The sequence below is a fragment of the Scylla paramamosain genome, chromosome 1 (assembly GCF_035594125.1).
Source record: "Scylla paramamosain isolate STU-SP2022 chromosome 1, ASM3559412v1, whole genome shotgun sequence".
Lineage (NCBI taxonomy): Eukaryota > Metazoa > Arthropoda > Malacostraca > Decapoda > Portunidae > Scylla > Scylla paramamosain.
Window position 1 is genome coordinate 29,967,953 of NC_087151.1, and position 18,068 is coordinate 29,986,020.

Below are 18,068 nucleotides of genomic sequence, written 5' to 3' on the forward strand. Positions count from 1 at the left end.
TACACATTACATATAATTAAACCTATAATTAAACACTTTTCAGTCATCTCCACACTTTCTTTACATTCTAAAGTTCACTTTTTTTATCTATTCATCCATCTAGGGCAATCTATGATGCATTTAACTGAAGCATTCCACCTCCTCAAGCAACTTCACTACATTCATCCTTTATCATATATGTTCTTCCATTACTTTGCTCTAAATTTCATTCACTCTCAACTTTATCCTATCACAAATATTTCCAGCTCCTCTACCAGTTGTCTAAATCTCTCCTCTAAGTTATGCAGAAGCATACACTATTACCTATAATAGCATTTTTTAGTATTTTGGAATCAAAGGGGGTGTGTGCAGGAAGGAAATGTGAATAAGTACGGATTTGTGTGGAGGGAGATACTTTTTCTTGGCTTTGTCTTTTTGGAAGGACATCAACCTGACATTTAGGCAGAAAAGGTAACTGTTTTGTACACTTACTTGTGTTGTGGGACTAGAACTGAGCCTCCTGGAGAGTAATAGTTATTTCCAATCTTTGACATCTTTAACTTTCTCATGATGCGGTTGAAAAGCACGTTGTAGAACTGAACACACTCATCCATCTTCACTTTCTTTTTATAAATGATCTTTAAAGTAATTTTCTCATTTGTTTGTTGGTTTGTTGTCTCAAACAATACAATCTGGACAAGTGTGAAATAAAATACAGAAATTAATGAAGGACCTGTTCTATTTTCTTACACTCACACACTACAAATTAATATATACATACAGTAAAATCCCTCTTATCCGGCATCAACGGGACCGCCGACATGCCGGATACTTGAATAGAAGTGAAATTATGTCCTTCTGATCTTTTCAAGCTAAACCACTCGTATAACACTTTGTCCATCACTTCACCACGATGATACACACACACGTGGCGTAACGGGTGTTTGTTATTCTGTGGCGAAGCTCCTGCCAAAGATGTATATCGTATGCAGTTCAATCATGTCCACACTATGAAAGTGGTGAAGCTATGTAAATGGTGCAGCTTCTGCCAAAAAAGTATATCGTATGCAGTTCAATCATGTCCACACTGTAAAAGCGGTGAAGCTGCTGCCATGTAAATATATATACCATATATATATATGTAAATATGTATACCATGTAAATCAAGACCCCTTCAGCGACTATCACTGTATTGTCTGCTGCCTCTTGATAAATAAACCTGATATTATTATTATTATTATTATTATTATTATTATTATACTGCAGTGTGTGACGATTTTCCGCTGCCTTTGGGGTGTTGGTGGCTTTCATGTAATCCCGCAACTTTTTCGTTTGGGATTTAATGTCATAAATAGTTGATGAGCCCACACCATATTCCGCCATTAGTTGCTGTCTGCTTTCACCTCTCTCTGATCATTGACAAATGTCTACCTTCTGCTTAAGTGTAAGCACAACACGCTTCCTCTTTTCTACAACTTTAGGCATGATGAAGGCGTCAGGCGATAAACAGTGCACATGCGGGACTGAGTCACTGAGTAAACACAGTGCAGTGGGCCGCGGGTGGCACAAAGCAGTGCGCTCTGGTGGCGAGGGGACAAAGTATGCCTCGCGCGGGAATTTTAATCAATTTTATGAGTACACATTGATTTTTTATTGATTTTAAGGCTCGCGGAAAAATGTGCCGGATACTTGAAGCTGCCAGATACTCAAATGCTGGATGAGAGGGATTTTACTGTACTAAAATACAAAAGAAAACATATTCTTGATACGTACCTCTTTGGGCAATCTTATGGGAAGCCATAACATATTTCCATCAAAAGTTTTTGCAGAACCCAACTGTTCTTTGAAGGAGTTAAGAAGTTGAAAGCGAACATTCAGAGCATCAACCTGAGGTTCAAATTTAACTTCATACTGAAAAATTGCCTTGTCTTCTTCTCGAGACAGACAAATCCAGTTTCCTGTTCCGGAGAATCTGAAAATAATTTACATTAACACACAGCATCAAGTAAACAGAACAATAAATAGCACAGTGAGATTTCAATATTTTAAGCTAAACTATCTATCTATATACCTGGCTGGCTCCTGTGTTATGCAGGGCATATTGCCCATAGTTTGGTTTCATACTTCACTGAGATACTGGTAGTTAGAGTTGAATCTCCTTCCTATTTGTGTTCTGCCAGCATTCATCTTTATTTTCAATGGTCCACATCATTGAGATTAGGACCACTTCTCAGATAGTCCTTGTGATTTAACCAATAAAAATACAGTGGAATATAGGCAAAAAATATAAATGAACACAAGATTCAAATCTGCCTGATAGTCACAGCAGTGATTTAATACCACCAGCCATGGTGAGGCAGCACTGCAGCATGACAATATCAAAATGAGTGAAAGATATGCAACACCTCTGACAAACACCCTGGCAAATAACTGATCATATAATCTAATAATGAAGATATAATTTATAAGAAAATATGGGCAAACATTGAGATACATAAGAAACATTCTACCACTCACTTTGTTCCTGTAGTACCATGTTGTTTTACTGGATCCTGTTCACTTTCTGACACACTTATAAGTTGTATGCTCTCTGCTGCTGCGGCTACTTCATCTTTGCAGGGTGGAGGGGACATGGCAGGAGAGCTGCTTTGCCTAGACACACACATGAAGGGAGTGGTTAAGAACTTCCATGCAATATCATGGTACTAAAATAAAATGGATCTAAACTATTTGATCAAAATGTCACATTTTTCCATTTACACAGTTTAGTAGGGCAAATATTTTCTTGTAAAAATAATAAAATACAATTCACTTTAAAACCTTTGTGCAAGCTGGGTAAAGAAATCTTTTAAGACAGTATGAAAGGAAAAATTTATTTTCTTCAAGAAATAAATCATGAACTGAATGAGAGAGAGAGAGAGAGAGAGAGAGAGAGAGAGAGAGAGAGAGAGAGAGAGAGAGAGAGAGAGAGAGAGAGAGAGAGAGAGAGAGAGAGAGAGAGAGAGAGAGAGAGACTATCCAAAAACTTTATCACTCATGTCAAAATCACTGGTATCAATATCTGCCATTTAATATGATGCACTGCCCAATTTTCTCCATTCTCAGGAATCCATTTTCATTAATCTTAAATCACACACACACACACACACACACACACACACACACACACACACACACACACACACACACACACACACACATATATATATATATATATATATATATATATATATATATATATATATATATATATATATATATATATATATATATATATATATATATATGAGGAGGAGGCAGTAAACACCTGCCGAAACGATAATTACTCCCAGTGAGGTAAAAGCACTCACTGTTCAGGGGGCGATGTGAACTTATCATTAAACCCAGCAGTGACCTCAATGAACATTTCCCTTTGTGTCTCACAACACAAGGGGGGTAGTCACAGCCTGGCCTCTAAAGACAACTCTCTTCCTCCACACAAAACTACAAGCACCTAATAACACACACCTTTCTCTCAAAAAATTTCAAAATTATCATGGCGACTCCTACACCAGCCTCAGAGTCCCCATCTGGGGAGGGGGACCATAAATGTCTCCAGGTTGGACTGCCTTTCTGTCGATGACCCTAAGTGCCTTGACACCCTCCTCAACTTTTTCTTCATTAACTTTTGCAACATTTGTGGTCTAAGATCTAATTTTCAATCTGTAGAACACCACCTCTCCTCTTCTAAACCTCATCTTCTTTTCTGAAACTCGGATGTCTGAGGCAACTGACAGTAGCCCCTTTTCTGTTCCCTCCTACTTTCTCTATCCTCATTTTCGATCCAAAGCTGGATGTTGCATTTATGTAAGCAATGACTTAACCTGCTCTCGTGCCCACGCTCTTGAATCTTCTGAGTTTCCCACCAGCTGGCTACGACTACAAAGTCACTCTCAAACTAAATTTATCTGTGCCGTATACCTCTCACCTAACTCCTCTGACTATAAGAAATTCTTTGACTACTTAACTTCCAAAGTGGAGCACATTCTGACCCTCTTCCCTTTTGCAGAGATCTCCATTCTTGGAGACTTCAATGTTCACCACCAGCTTTGGATTTCCTCTCCCTTCACTGACCATCCTAGTAAACTAGCCTTCAACTTTGCTATCCTCCAAGACCTAGAACAATTGGTGCAACACCCTACTCATATTCCTGACCGTCTTGGAGATACGCCCAACATTCTTGACCTTTTCCTGACCTCTAATCCTTCTGCTTATGCTGTCACCCTTTCTTCTCCATTGGGCTCTTCCGATCACAATCTCATATCTGTATCTTGTCCTATCGCTCCAATCCCTCCTCAGTATCCCCCTAAGCGAAGGTGCCTCTGGTGTTTTGCCTCTGCTAGTTGGGGGAACCTGAGGAGATATTTTACTGATTTTCCTTTGAATGACTACTGCTTCCATGTCAGAGACCCGTCTTTGTGTGCTGAGCGCATAACAGAGGTGATAGTGTCTGGCATGGAGGCATACATTCCTCACTCTTTTTCTCAACCTAAACCTTCCAAACCTTGGTTTAACACAGCTTGTTCCCGTGCTATACATGATAGAGGTGGCCCACAAAAGGTACTTAAGCCTTCCATCACCAGAATCTCATGCACTTTATATTTCTGCCTGGAACCATGCCAAGTCTGTTCTCCAACTAGCCAAAAACTCCTTCATTAACAGAAAGTGTCAAAACCTTTCAAGATCTAACTCCCCTCGTGACTTCTGGCATCTAGCCAAAAATATCTCCAATAACTTTGCTTCTTCTTCTTTCTCTCCTCTATTTCAACCAGATGGCACCACTGCTATCACATCTATTTCTAAAGCTGAACTCTTCCCTCAAACCTTTGCTAAAAATTCTATCTTGGACGATTCTGGGCTTGTTCCTCCCTCTCCTCCACCCTCTGACTACTTCATGCTAAATATTAAAATTCTTTGCAATGATGTTTTCCATACATGGCTGCTGCTGCCATACCCAGTGATGTGAGTTTAGTAAAGAGGAGGATGGGCTGCAGCCACAGTTGCTACTACTACTAAATACAATGTTGAGTTTAGTGAGGAGGGCAGGCTGTAGCTGTCACTGCCATACACAGTGATGTGAGTTTAGCAAGAAGGGTGGGCTGCAGCCACTACTGCTGCTATGTAGAGTGATGTGAGTTTAGTGAGAAAGGCATGCTCCAGCTGTCTCCATCCCTGCCATACATGTTGATGCAAGTGTGGTGAGATGGATGAGAAGGCTGCAACTGCTCCATGGTCATTTTCTGCCACTTTTTTCATTAAAATTTTAATGTGAATCGCATTTAACATGAGTTGATAGGAGAACTGACCCTCTGCATTAGTGGTGACCTGACTGTATATATCAGCACCATGTGAGAACAATCCAAGCAACATCATCTACCAAATTCTAGTTTCACACTCATATGACAGACCACAGTCTCCCTTATCATATGGTGTGAGTTGAATTCTTCTCCCAATGAGGTGATAGGGTTCAAAATGCTACACAATGACCATGTCTGAATGGCCCAATGACATTTTGTAAAACTATGTAATTAGCAACTCCATGGGAAAAGAATCCAAGCATTTTAAGAGGTGAAACAAAGGTAGGCAGGCAACTAAAGCAATGGCAGGGAGTATGTGACTGTGATATCAGAGCCAGTTGACCAATGGTATGATGCAACCCTCAAATTAAGTGGGTATGAAATATATATGTTTTGAACACAAAAGACATATCACTCACAGAGGAAGAGCTCCTGGCTGGGTGGTAAAAGAACCAACCATCTTGGCTGTGAGCAAAGCAGTGCTGCCTCGTGCAATGCCAGGTTTGGTTTTTGTCTCATCACCAGAGCTGTGACTGAATGAAGTTGGAGATCCTCTAAAGCTGGCTCGCTTCTGGAGCACCTGACTGAGAAGTGCCGCCCGGCTCATGCTTTGAGGTTTGGGTAAACCATCCCCTTGCAGGGCAGGGGACAAGGCTGCAGCCTCCCCAGCAACACCTTTTGCTCCACTCTATGGAAATCAAAATATTAAAATAATAATATAGTATGCATATATAATTCCCATTAGGTTGATCACTTTACTTGGCATCAGCAACTGTCTCAATAATTTTGCCACCTAATAATACAAGCTTTGTCTGTTTATATAATAAGAGAAAGGCCATGGTTGGAGTGGATGAACTGTGTGAAAAGAGCACTAAATGAGCTTTAATGTTGTAAACAATGCAAATATAATAGTGATCAAGAAAGTTCTTCACCACCAACAGTACAATAAAATTATATTTCCTTCTTTAATTATCTTTTGTGTGAATGAAAGAAACAAAAAAGCTCTTAAACATAGATGTTGTCCACGAGGATAAGAGTTCGAAAGACCATGTGCTCGCTCCATTGTCTCTATGCCATATTTTTTCAGTGTTTACAAGCATATACATTTATGCATATGGTGAACCCTGAGAAATAAGAAAAAAGAAAGCATATCAAGACTCATTATAACATAGGCCAGGCCATTTTAGTATCTGCATGTTATGGATAGTAAGCACAGTAAGCATCCTCTGTCATATATTGCTCTGTGCTCCTCCTTAATCAGATGCCTTCATCTAACATCTACAAATGAGTTGTGAAATACTGAAATGAGTGAAAAGAAACACAACCCTACTCTAGTACAACCCTAGTACAACCCTACTCAGACAATGCAGAGCAATAGAAAAAATAAATTAAAAATGAATTTTAATTAATAAATAAAGTAGTAGTAGTAGTAGTAGTAGTAGTAGTAGTAGTAGTAGTAGTAGTAGTAGTAGTAGTAATAATAACAATAATAATAATAATAATAATAATAATAATAATAATAATAATAATAATAATAATATTATTATTATTATTATTATTATTATTATTATTATTATTATTATCATTATTATTATTATTATTATTATTATCATTATTATTATTATTATTATCATTATTATTATTATTGAGTGAAAATGAAGGCCCTGGAAAATGGAAAGGAGGGGTAATGGAGTACTTGTGTAAAATAAGTGCTAGTAGAGGCCAAGCATTATCACCATCAAGGCAGTGTTTGGAGAGGGTAAGGTGACGGCTCTGCCACTACGGGCACACTCTAGAGAGAAAGATGGACAGATAACGTCACCATAAACAAAAACTGTGTAACACTTCAATGGATTTTCTGTTCTCTACAATCCTTTTGCCTAACTCAATTTACTAAGTTACTCACCAATAATGGAGGAACAACTGCTTGTGAAGATGCACCAGAAGTGGCTTGCTGGAGTTGCTTACCCTTGTTTTCCAGAGCCTTCAGTACAAGTGCTCCCCTGCCACCCAAAGTGCGCTTTTTGGGGGTATCACCCTCCATGTTTCACAAGTGCTGAAAATTAACATTGTGCAAAATTAAAGTTTCAAAACAAGTGAGAACATTTAACCCTCCCTTTGACCAAGGCATTTCTCAGGATCTTATCCTCCCACCATACTGAAAGGAGAAGCAATCTTTTCATATTTGCACCATCTACCTTCTACCTTACAGTTTGTCATCTGATTATCTTGTTGCAATTAGGACGCTACCTTGTGGAAAGTTCATCCTCCCTCCTACTCTCTTTCTCTCTCTCGCCATGCATGTAAGCCTGCACAAGCTCAAAAATGTGTTAATTTGTTTATCTTTCAGTATTTGTTTATGAAACAAAATACAAAATTTTTTTTCCTAACAAGGAATTCTTACATTACAGTGTATCAGGTTTATAACAGTTGATGTCTTCTGTAAATAAATAACCAAGCTTTATATCAGTTGATGCCTTTTCTACATTAATAACCAATCACATAAATGGTACACACAACAAAAGGTCATTGTAAATAATTGACATCTGCATAAGGAAAAACTGATGAACACAGCACAGAAGGAAGATAATTTTACATAACTATAGTAATGAAGGGCAGTTGTCTGGTGTTACTAAAGATGGGGGTTAATTATCTCAAAGATAGTGCCAAAGGGATAGTAAAGAAATTCAGCTTTTATGGCATTTAACATTATGAAATTGTTGCTTCATATCAATAACAAATTTTAAGTCCTGACTGTGACTTGTTCAAATATCTGTTCACAACTTTGGTAACAACTTATCCCAAGTATGCACATCAAGTATGGAATCCCCAGAGTGTTCAAGACATTGAAACTCTGGAGAGGGTACAGTGAAGGACTTACCAAGATGTGGCCTGGCATGAAACACCTCTACCTTACCAGGAGAGACCAGGGATAATAAATCTACCATCACAAACATACAACAGTATCCAATCAAGACTTAACAAAACTGTTCCTAAAAAATATGCTGATAACTGCATGAATCTATTTGAATCACAAAATATAAGAGAGCATATAAGGAAAGCTTTAATATCTGGCTCTAGTTCAATGCCAGGAAGCAGTAACACTAACAGAGCCTGAACTGAAATCACAGGTTAAGCATGAGCCACTTTGACAAAGGCATAAAATGACTAAATAACTTGGAGTAACTAGACACTGCCTGTCTTCTGGCCACATAGATCTCAAAATCTTTTTTTTTTTTTTTTTTTTTTTTTTTTTAGCGTACACGCCAAAACAGTAGACTGATAGAGAGCAGAAATCGACTTGCAGAAGCTCAAGAGATTTTTCTTAAAACCGGTTTTTTTTTTGTTTTTTTTTTTTTTAGCTTGAAATGCCCTTGACTGAACACCCATGAGATCTTTGCCCTGCCACGATACAGCACCCGCTGGTCTGCCTCACTCTGCTGGTCTATGCCACATGAAAGTTACTCTCCGCTTATCTCATTATCTGCGATGTTAGCTCCACTAAAATACATTAAAGGTTACTGGTAATGATTCTTGTTAAGAACTCCGGTGACACGCCGCTCCCTACTAATGTAATACATCTGCCCTTACCTCCCATTGCTCTAGTGCTCCCGCTTCCATAAAACGCAGAACTATTCTGAATGGTCTTAATCTCTTGACCACTATCCTCGGTGTGTTACACACAGAGCAACAAAGCAATATTCTTATAACGAACAACTTTTTTTCATCATTATGTAACGTTGTGGCGCTAAAACTTCAATCAACGTCATTTACCCATGTTTCCCTAGCTCCTGCTCTTTACTTGTTGATCAACTCACACCCTCATGGCCACTCACACCACTGGCTACAGATAAAGAACAGTTTCCCAACACTTCGTCGTTCATTCCTAGCTGTACCACCTTGTAAACGCCATGCTCAGGCAGATGCCACCGCCTCATAGACCATCAAACCCACGTCCCCTCTCAGCACCATACCCATGCATCACATTCAACACTCGTGTGCAACCTCTACCTCACTACATACACATTCTATCAAAAGACATTAATATCAACCCCCTGGCAATGATATCAAATTACTGTATACCTATGAAAATTACCTTAGACAACTGTCTATGAATCCCTCAATGGCGCCACAGCATTCAACCCTCGTGTGTCCCTACTGCGGTATTGCCAGATGATGAAGAGACAGATTTTCAGTACAAACCAGATACTTATTGTATTTTACTAAATTGTAAATTACTTACATTGCAAACATCTTCTTTATTTTTGCTACTTGTAACATTCTGTGGATAAAATAATAGGAGGCGAGAGTAGCGAGCTCCCAACATCAAAACTGCTACAAAGCCGAAGCTATACCACGGATTCGAACTTTCGAAGTCCGCTTGAAGTTATTTTGCAAGGAAGTAATCCCTAGAAAGCTATCTGTTTCTTTGTTATGTATCACATCTTAACAGTCATATGTAACTCTTGGCGCAATATTCTTATACCTAAAACCTGTGAAAATGGTTATCCTTACAACGTATCTTCTTTTCAAGCAACACATTAAAATTTGCTTCACTAGTCACGAAATAAATTTTACAAAGGACGACGGTTTCATTCTTCATTTTTTTTTTTCATAGTTTTGCAGTAAATGAATCTGGCATATTAATTTTGGTAAGTGCTTCATAGTAAATTATGAATACGAATAGTAAGTTTTCACTCCTTATTGCTGCTGAATCGTCTTTTTTTTTCCTTATATACAAATTTAGGAACCCTTTTGTAACCTCCGTATATATGGTAAGTATGGCTGAGCAGGGGTGCACTGCATGAGGGAAGACAGGAATATATAGTCCATTATTTATTATAGAAAGAAAACATTCGTATGGCACTCTTTTGAAGTATCTCACTATATATTGTTGTGCAAGCTCCTTTTCGGTCTTCACGCGCCTTCAGGTACACACTTACTTTTTTTTTTTATGTAGGAGGGACACCGGCCAAGGGCAAAAAAGAAAAAAAAAATCACTGAGATGCCGGTCCCCGAATGGGGTCCGAAGCGGTGGTCAAAAATTGAAGGATAAGTGTCTTGAAGCCTTCCTCTTGAAGGAGTTAAAGTCATAGGAAGGTGGAAATACAGAAGCAGGCAGTGAGTTCCAGAGTTTGCCAGAGAAAGGGATGAATGATTAAGAATACTGGTTAACTCTCGCATTAGAGGGGTGGACAGAATAGGGGTGAGAGAAAGAAGAAAGTCTTATGCAGCGAGGCCGCGGGAAGAGGAGAGGCATGCAGTCAGCAAGATCAAAAGAACAGTTAGCATGAAAATAGCGGTAGAAGATAGCAAGAGATGCAACATTGCGGCGATGAGAGGGAGGCTGAAGACAGCCAGAGGAGAAGAGTTGATGAGACGAGAAGCTTTCGATTCCATCCTGTCTAAAAGAGCGGTACGAGTGGAACCCACCCAGATATGTGAAGCATACTCCATACAAGGACGGATAAGGCCCTTGTACAGAGTTAGCAAGCAGCTGGGAGGCGGGGGATGAGAAATACTGCCGGAGACGTCTCAGAACGCCTAACTTTATAGAAGCTGTTTTTAGCTAGAGATGAGATGTGAAGTTTCCAGTTTAGATTATAAGAAAAAGACAGACCGAGGATGTTCAGTGTAGAAGAGGGGGACAGTTAAGTGTCATTGAAGAGGGGATAGTTGTCTGGAAGGTTGCGTCAAGTTGATAGATGAAGGAAATGAGTTTTTGAGGCATTAAACAATACCAAGTTTGCTCTGCCCCAATCAGAAATTTTAGAGAGATCAGAAGTCAGGCTGGTCACTGTCCTCCTTCACCCCCTCGGCAGCTCTGTCTTCTGAGTCAGACATCGTGCCCGCTCGTCTGGCACTTCAACCAAAGTATGAGCTGTACGGCTCACAAATCCCACTCCTGACACCAAACTGTTGTGCACGCCCCTTTTCGGCCTTCAGGCGCCTTCAGGTACACACCACTGCAGCAGGCTAAGGCGATCAGCACACACAACAGGAATCCACCATCGCTGTCGTGGTCGGGCTCGTTTGGTTAGTGGGGGCGAGGCAGGCACACACGGCACCTGTCTGGACTCAATAAACTACCGAGAGGGGAAAGGGACAACAAAACACAGACCCACTAGCACTCCATGTCTTTATTGCCCACACAGAGTAGTGCCGCAGTACAGGAGACACGCTACTACACTACAGCATAAATCAGGGTCGCACCACCGGCTCACTCTGCAAACTGTCTCTGTCACTGGGTAGCACATCCCACCTCATAGAACAGCTGCAGGTGCACAGCCCATTACGAGATCACAACTTGTACACAGCGTCGCACAGCTAGCGTCAAGTACTCACTGTCTTAGTCTGCCAGGGCACACTAACCCCATACCATGCCCCGGGGCGCAGTTACGTCGTTGCAGCGGCAGGCGACCAGTGTCGAAACGCCACACAAGGAGAGCAGGCTCCAGACTACCGGCACAGGTGTTTCGTAGGTGGGAAACGGGCGGTCTCTCTCTGGCGTCGCAGTGTGACGAAGGCGAAGAACAAGGACTGTCTTCTTGGAATGGGCGCTTTCTTTTTTCTTGGGACTGCCACAGTCCCTTATATAACGTTGGCCCCTCTGTGACTGGTCGGCGTGCTGCTGCTCTTCTGGCCAACGACAATCCTTCCCGCCTCCGGTCTCATCTCGAGTGCCAGCTCACACCTTGATTTCAGCGCTGCCAACGCCCATCTTCATTACTCGCGGCACAGTGCTACACCAACGTCATCCCCCGTCGCAATAATATATTACAGGAATAACAATGCACCGTAAGTCTAACCACTGATGAGTCTCTCTCTCTCTCTCTCTAAACTATATAGCCCGTTCCTGATAAAGCTGTGGTGTATCGAAGTGGCGGATACATGGAAAAAGTGTGTATCAGTGTGAATCGGTGGAGGTGGCGATGACTTTGGGATGTTTTCATTTACATAAGTCAGGGTCAGGTAAAGAATGCGTCGCTCGCTACCGTAGACCACACAATACTTCTTCCCAACACTTTTCGAATGGTCACTAAGTTTTACAGTTTAATATAGGTCATATGTCATGGCGCAAAACTTCAAGTCATCTGTCATTCAGTACAATATCTGTGTACTTCATTCTGGAGAAAATTTCAAGAGCATGGCAAAGATCTGAGTAAAAAAAAAAAAAAAAGAAAAAAAAAAAAGAAAAAAAAAAAGAAAACTGGAAAACCACTATAAATTCTCCGAAATTTATGTAGATCTGGTAACACTGCTTCCCACCACAAATGATCATCCATCAGAGTCAAAAGATATTAAATTATTCAAGCCATTTAAAGAAGAAAACTACTACTTTCATTCTCGAGAGAGAAAAAAAAAATCCTCGAAGTAAGTTTGAATATTATCATCGGTGGTGGAAAAATATGAAACAAATATTTTTTTTCCGACTCTTACAGCGATACATTCATTATAATATGAAACTTATTTTTTTACTTCAACTTTGTCTTATTTGCGAATGTCTGCTTTCCATCACAACAAATTTTCTGATTGGTTGCTGCGCAGCCAATCAGATATAAGCATGTATGAAAATCTCTTCTAACAAAACGTCATAATAAGATTTGTAATATTCGACTAAAGTGAATTTTTAGTAATAGATAAGGGTAAAAATATATCTTAAAATTTATTTACCTCATAGATGTAATACATTGTTGTATTGGATAAGAGAATTAAAAAAAAATGTAAATATTATAGTTGGTATGTTTGCCGAACGACCTTCCCTTTCCATCACCCGAGCGGACCAGGTACGTACATGTGGAGTGTTCACATTTATTTACCAGTTTTACAAAGAGATGGCTTCTCTTTGAGTATCATGAATTAAACCAGCGATGGAAGTGGTGATGTAGCAGATCCTGGTGGGAATGTGGCGTGGCTGGTGTGCCTGGTGTAGCTGGAATGGCCTGTGTTTACATGCGGCGCGTGGCCAGTGTGGCGACTCTTCTTCCTCTTGTGACCTCGCGCTTTATATTTCTCCAGGATCCTGCAATTGTTCTTGGTTCTTTTTCTTATCGTATAATTCTTTTCCTTTATTAAACATGTTTTGACGTTCCATACATTTTTCTTGTTCTTTAGTGCCAAGTGTGTGCCTCCACCGCGTGCACCACCACCATACCACACGCCACGCCACCCCAGGGACACGTAAAGCAATGCTGTATGTTTTCAGGGACGTATTCTTAATTCCTCATGGTGTCGACTAGCGGGCAGTGTAAGCGGGAAGATTAATGACAGGGTAACGTTGATGGTTTTGTTACGTCGGCCCCAGCTGTCCTTGCAGCATCTACCTTCGAGTGTGAGACGTTGCGGCATAAACATTCTCCATTTAGTTATAAATAGGCCTCTTGCAGTTATATGAATGGTAACAACACATGAATTGTCTTCACTAAAAGAAAATACACTTTCGGTAAACATCATCCTCAATGTACCAAATCCTCACCTGTTTTATCGTGTAGATGTCTTTTTGAGTATTTTGCTAGTTCACCATAATTAGCAGATTCAGAAATAAATGTAATATAAATCTTCAATGTTTCACGGCCCCTTTGCCTTTGGTTGGATAAGCTTTTATTAAATTTTAGAATTTGAAAGTACCCAAAGCTACTTGTTTATAAGAGACAGTTTAATGGCAGTTAGGAGACTTCATTTGGAATTTGCAGGATATTGTGTGAATGGATTCAGGCGAGGTACCATAACATCCTTGGCCTCCATGAGCTTGGCCCGTTGTTTTAAAAAGTGAATTTGCCATGAAATGTTTGTCTTTTTAATTCAAAGCATGCTGAAATCTGTCAGTAGAAAACGGCTTTTGATAATAGAAATTTTATGTTACAAAAATATACTTTATATTAAAGTACCAGTAAATAATGAAAGATTAAATTTCTGAAACTGGAGATGAAGAGTTAATGTAATTTTTCCGAATCACATATCAGATAATTAAATACAAGTATGCTTTCATCTTTAAATGTTAACAAAAAACTTAACGGTTTTAATAAGGCTTCATTCTAATTCTTTGTATCCGAAGCCTAACTGTCCATTGTGTTCAGGGGCAAAACTGGGGATACTTTGTATCTTAGTATTTAGAAGGATTGATTTCTTATAGCTTTACATGTGAAGTTCACACTTAATCTGTTACTTTAGACATTAGGCAGTGGTATAATCACTAAGTTTACTTAATCTCATGTTGATGATATATTGATGGCTGGATCTTCCATTGCAGGCAAGATGGCTCCTAGATATGAAATGGCCGTGGGCCTTAATAAAGGCCACAAAGTCACCAAAAACACGCGCAAGCCCAAGCCCAGCTCACGCAAGGGGGTGAGTCAGCATCAGGAGATATTTGTGGATATGTAACCTTTTCAAAACATACCAGGAAGCCATTTTTTCCATCAAGATATTAAAATTGCCATCATGTTTTTCAGTACCATACATTCATTCATGTGTAGGTTGTTCCAGTGTGTAATTATGACCTGCAACTAAATTTTCCTTTCTTTCCATCATTCCTCACCTTTTTTAGCATCACTTCTGCATTTATCCTTCCATCCACAACGAACAGAATTTCATTCATCTTCCTGCCATCTTCCTCATATTTCATTACTCTTAATTCTTCTCAGTCTGTCTCCTGTCACACAATTTTACAAATGTTTATTGTTTGTCTCAGTCTTTCCTGTAAAAGCAGCAAACACCAACCATAGATTCCATTCTCCACCACCAGCCTTCACAAGACTCAAACCAATGAAATACTTCCTTCATCAGTATCAAATTTGAAAATCTTAAGTCAATTCACTTGAACATGTTCGTTTTAAGGTGTGCTCTGAACAGATGTTTTTTTTAAGTACTTGTGAATGTTTAATTTTTTCTGTATCAAAAGTGCTACTGTGTAGTATACCTACTTGATATTTTGTTTCAGTGCATCATCATTTAAACTTTTGATTTAGTCAGATTTGGACAGTTGTTACAATGTAGCTGTCTCCTCATAAAATGATCTGGTTAAATTCTTATTGTCAATGTATCTCTCAGGTTTGTAATTTTTCAACAATGAGAATTGTTTGATTTACTTGGTGTTAAGTCAGGCATCATCACAAGATACATTTCATTTTGTTGTGTGGAAGATATATGATGCGCATTTACATTGATGTAAGTGAATGCAAAATATGGCTTCAAATGTTCTTTTTATTTCAGAAAAATACCAAACACAACAAGTTTGTGAGGGACCTGGTGCGAGAAGTCATGGGCTTTGCTCCTTATGAAAAACGTACCATTGAATTGTTGAAGGTTTCCAAGGACAAGAGGGCTCTCAAGTTCCTCAAGAAGCGAGTGAGTTTGCTCTTCTTGTGTTTAGTATTCCTCATTGTGTAGTACTTCCCTAATACTGATGTAATGTGTCCATCTGAATTTTTCATGCATGTCAAGAAAAGATGCCAGTTAGATGATTTTTTTTAAAGTTCCTTTGTAATTGTTACTCAATACAAATTCCTCAGATGTCCACAACATTCAAATCCTCCCTTCTGATATGTTCCATGTTTTATTTTCATACTGTTGAATTCATACCATTACACTTGAATACACCTTCCTGAGACCTTAATTCCAACTGATTTGAAGCCAAACACTATTAATATCTCTAAGCAGTTTAACAACATTTAAAGTGATGTCATCCTCATGTTATCCACCTTTATTACATGAAGATTGCTGTCAGTCGTAATGTGGTTCCAATTAGAGACGTCGCAGTGAGGCTGGTAGATACCTATCAGCGCCAGCATTTTTAATTGTCTCCGATTTCCTGGGGCAAAGGGGTGTCTTAGCTAAATTTGAAATCGATGTGCAGGAAAAGTACAGCATGAATTGCTGCACAAGTGTATCTAAAAATTAAAAACATAACCCTTAATATTAATATTCATACTTACTGGTGTATGATAAGGCTTTGTTAATTGAATTATAAGATAAAACTAAAAATAGGTATTGATTTTTTTTTAAGTAAGTATGAACAGTAAAAATAAAAGGATGTTGATTTCGGCTTGTGCATTTTATCTGGGAATGTTGAAAAATATCAGATATCACTGACACGTCCTGTATATGAAATCAGTGAAATAAAAAAAAGAACAGCACCGGTGGTGGACGTACGACGTACTTACTTGATCATGATTCTTCAGTTAAAGAAAGCACCGCGCGCCGTTAGGAAGGAGTGTAAAGTGTAAACAATAGCCTCTCAGTTCTGCTGATACAAAGGCCTTTACTTTGCTTTACTATATCCAGAATAGGGTATAGCTCGTTCTTTCAGGAATTTTCTTAATTCCGCTGTAGTCCATGATTGTGGCGGTGATGTATCCATTGTGCAGGGTAGTCGAGTAAGCGTGGTCCTGTGTTTTGGTTTGCTTGCTGCCCAAGTACCCGAGGATAGTGATCGTACCGCAAAAAAAAAAGTCTCTGATACAAAATTATATTTTCTTTACATTAAATGGATTTGCCTGTTGTTTAGTACATGAAAATGCAAGTATATATTAGTATACTTCCATTGAGGTCAGTAGAAAATTACAGATTGCCTGCCTTGATACACTTATAGGCTCTTTTAAGAATATCATCTGAAATTATGAATAGAGGCTCAAACAATGTCATGTGCTGTCAGTTATCACAAAATTAATTGACTTAAAATTCAGATGCATTACTGTGCAACGATACACCTTTGTAAGCTTGTAAAACCTTGCCCCAAAAAGTATTTATTTTCCGGCGAGAATTAAAAATTCTGGCGCTATCTGGTATCAAAACGCTCACTGCGAAGTCTCTAATTGTCTGAAGGTAGATGATTGTCTGATACCATAACTGCTTGAAAAAAAAAAAAAATGCTCACACCACACCTGCAAATGCACTTCTATCAGTGGTACTTCACCAGTGACAGTGGGAAGATAGCACTCAAAGAAAGCCAGAACTCTGGCTGCATCAAAGAAAAGTACCTCTCTGACAAACACAGGGTTCATCCCTTTCATAGGCTCTGTGCACTGAAGAGTGAATACTGTCATCTATTTTCACAAGCACCTGATGTCAGGAGTTTGAGGTTTTTATGAATGAAAGGCCAGACATCTAAGACATCTAATCATCTAATAATCAGACATCTAATCATCTAAGTTTGCAGAAAACTCCTACAGAAGCAGACTATAATTATACTTCTTGTCCTCCATGACTTCTCTTTTTGTGTGGATCCTCATGTACTCAGTCACAGCCCAATAACAATTCACTCAAATAACACAATCTCTTTTCGTAGTTTCACATTCCCAGATGGTTCTGTTTTACCTTGTGAAGAATACCCTGATATGTGGGTGATCTTATGTCAAAATTTTTTCAGTGGAATTCATAAAATTTTATGCCATAGTTTGGTTGTGGTCTTGCACTGTGAACACGCCTTCAGTCACTCAATTTGCTCCTTTCACATATTTCCAAATTTCATTATTAGCCATTTCAGTCACTGATCTGAATTCACTATTATAGCATAATCTGTGAGCATTGGCCACTAGTGGGATATATCTGGTGGCTTTTACTTGCTTACTGTGGCATGAGGACCAAATTATGTTCATCCAATACCTTTTCCTTGGGTGTCCTTTCCCAAAAACACAAGATAAGAGTTTGAAAACCATGTTGAACAATAAGTTGTTTAACTCCTTGCTCACCCTTACATGAATGGCAACACTGTTACTGTCATCATTACTCACAACTAACCACTCTTCATTTTTA

General features: G+C 39.1%; 2 protein-coding genes across 6 annotated transcripts in view; one reads left to right on the forward strand and one right to left on the reverse strand.

The window, feature by feature from the left end:
* Positions 1-18,068, reverse strand: part of LOC135103131 (piwi-like protein Ago3) — a 35,183-nt gene that overhangs the window by 11,175 nt on the left and 5,940 nt on the right. For 2 of the 5 annotated variants that reach the window (XM_064009227.1, XM_064009195.1), the window contains exons 1-6: positions 9,412-9,506; positions 7,222-7,371; positions 5,735-6,003; positions 2,497-2,631; positions 1,753-1,951; positions 472-671 (exon numbers count right to left, since the gene is read on the reverse strand). In XM_064009227.1, the coding sequence (XP_063865297.1) occupies positions 472-671; positions 1,753-1,951; positions 2,497-2,631; positions 5,735-6,003; positions 7,222-7,359 (941 nt within the window). In that variant the 5' untranslated portion in view covers positions 7,360-7,371; positions 9,412-9,506. Of the gene's footprint in view, positions 1-471; positions 672-1,752; positions 1,952-2,496; positions 2,632-5,734; positions 6,004-7,221; positions 7,372-8,906; positions 9,034-9,089; positions 9,204-9,411; positions 9,507-18,068 lie in introns of those variants that run through there. The other 3 variants (XM_064009210.1, XM_064009220.1, XM_064009204.1) reach the window with 3 other exon arrangements.
* LOC135103126 (large ribosomal subunit protein eL36-like) overlaps positions 13,000-18,068 on the forward strand; it is a 7,475-nt gene continuing 2,406 nt past the window's right edge. The window contains exons 1-3 of the mRNA XM_064009183.1: positions 13,000-13,102; positions 14,566-14,663; positions 15,528-15,662. Coding sequence (XP_063865253.1) covers positions 14,571-14,663; positions 15,528-15,662 — 228 coding nt within the window. The 5' untranslated portion in view covers positions 13,000-13,102; positions 14,566-14,570. The remainder of the gene's footprint in view (positions 13,103-14,565; positions 14,664-15,527; positions 15,663-18,068) is intronic.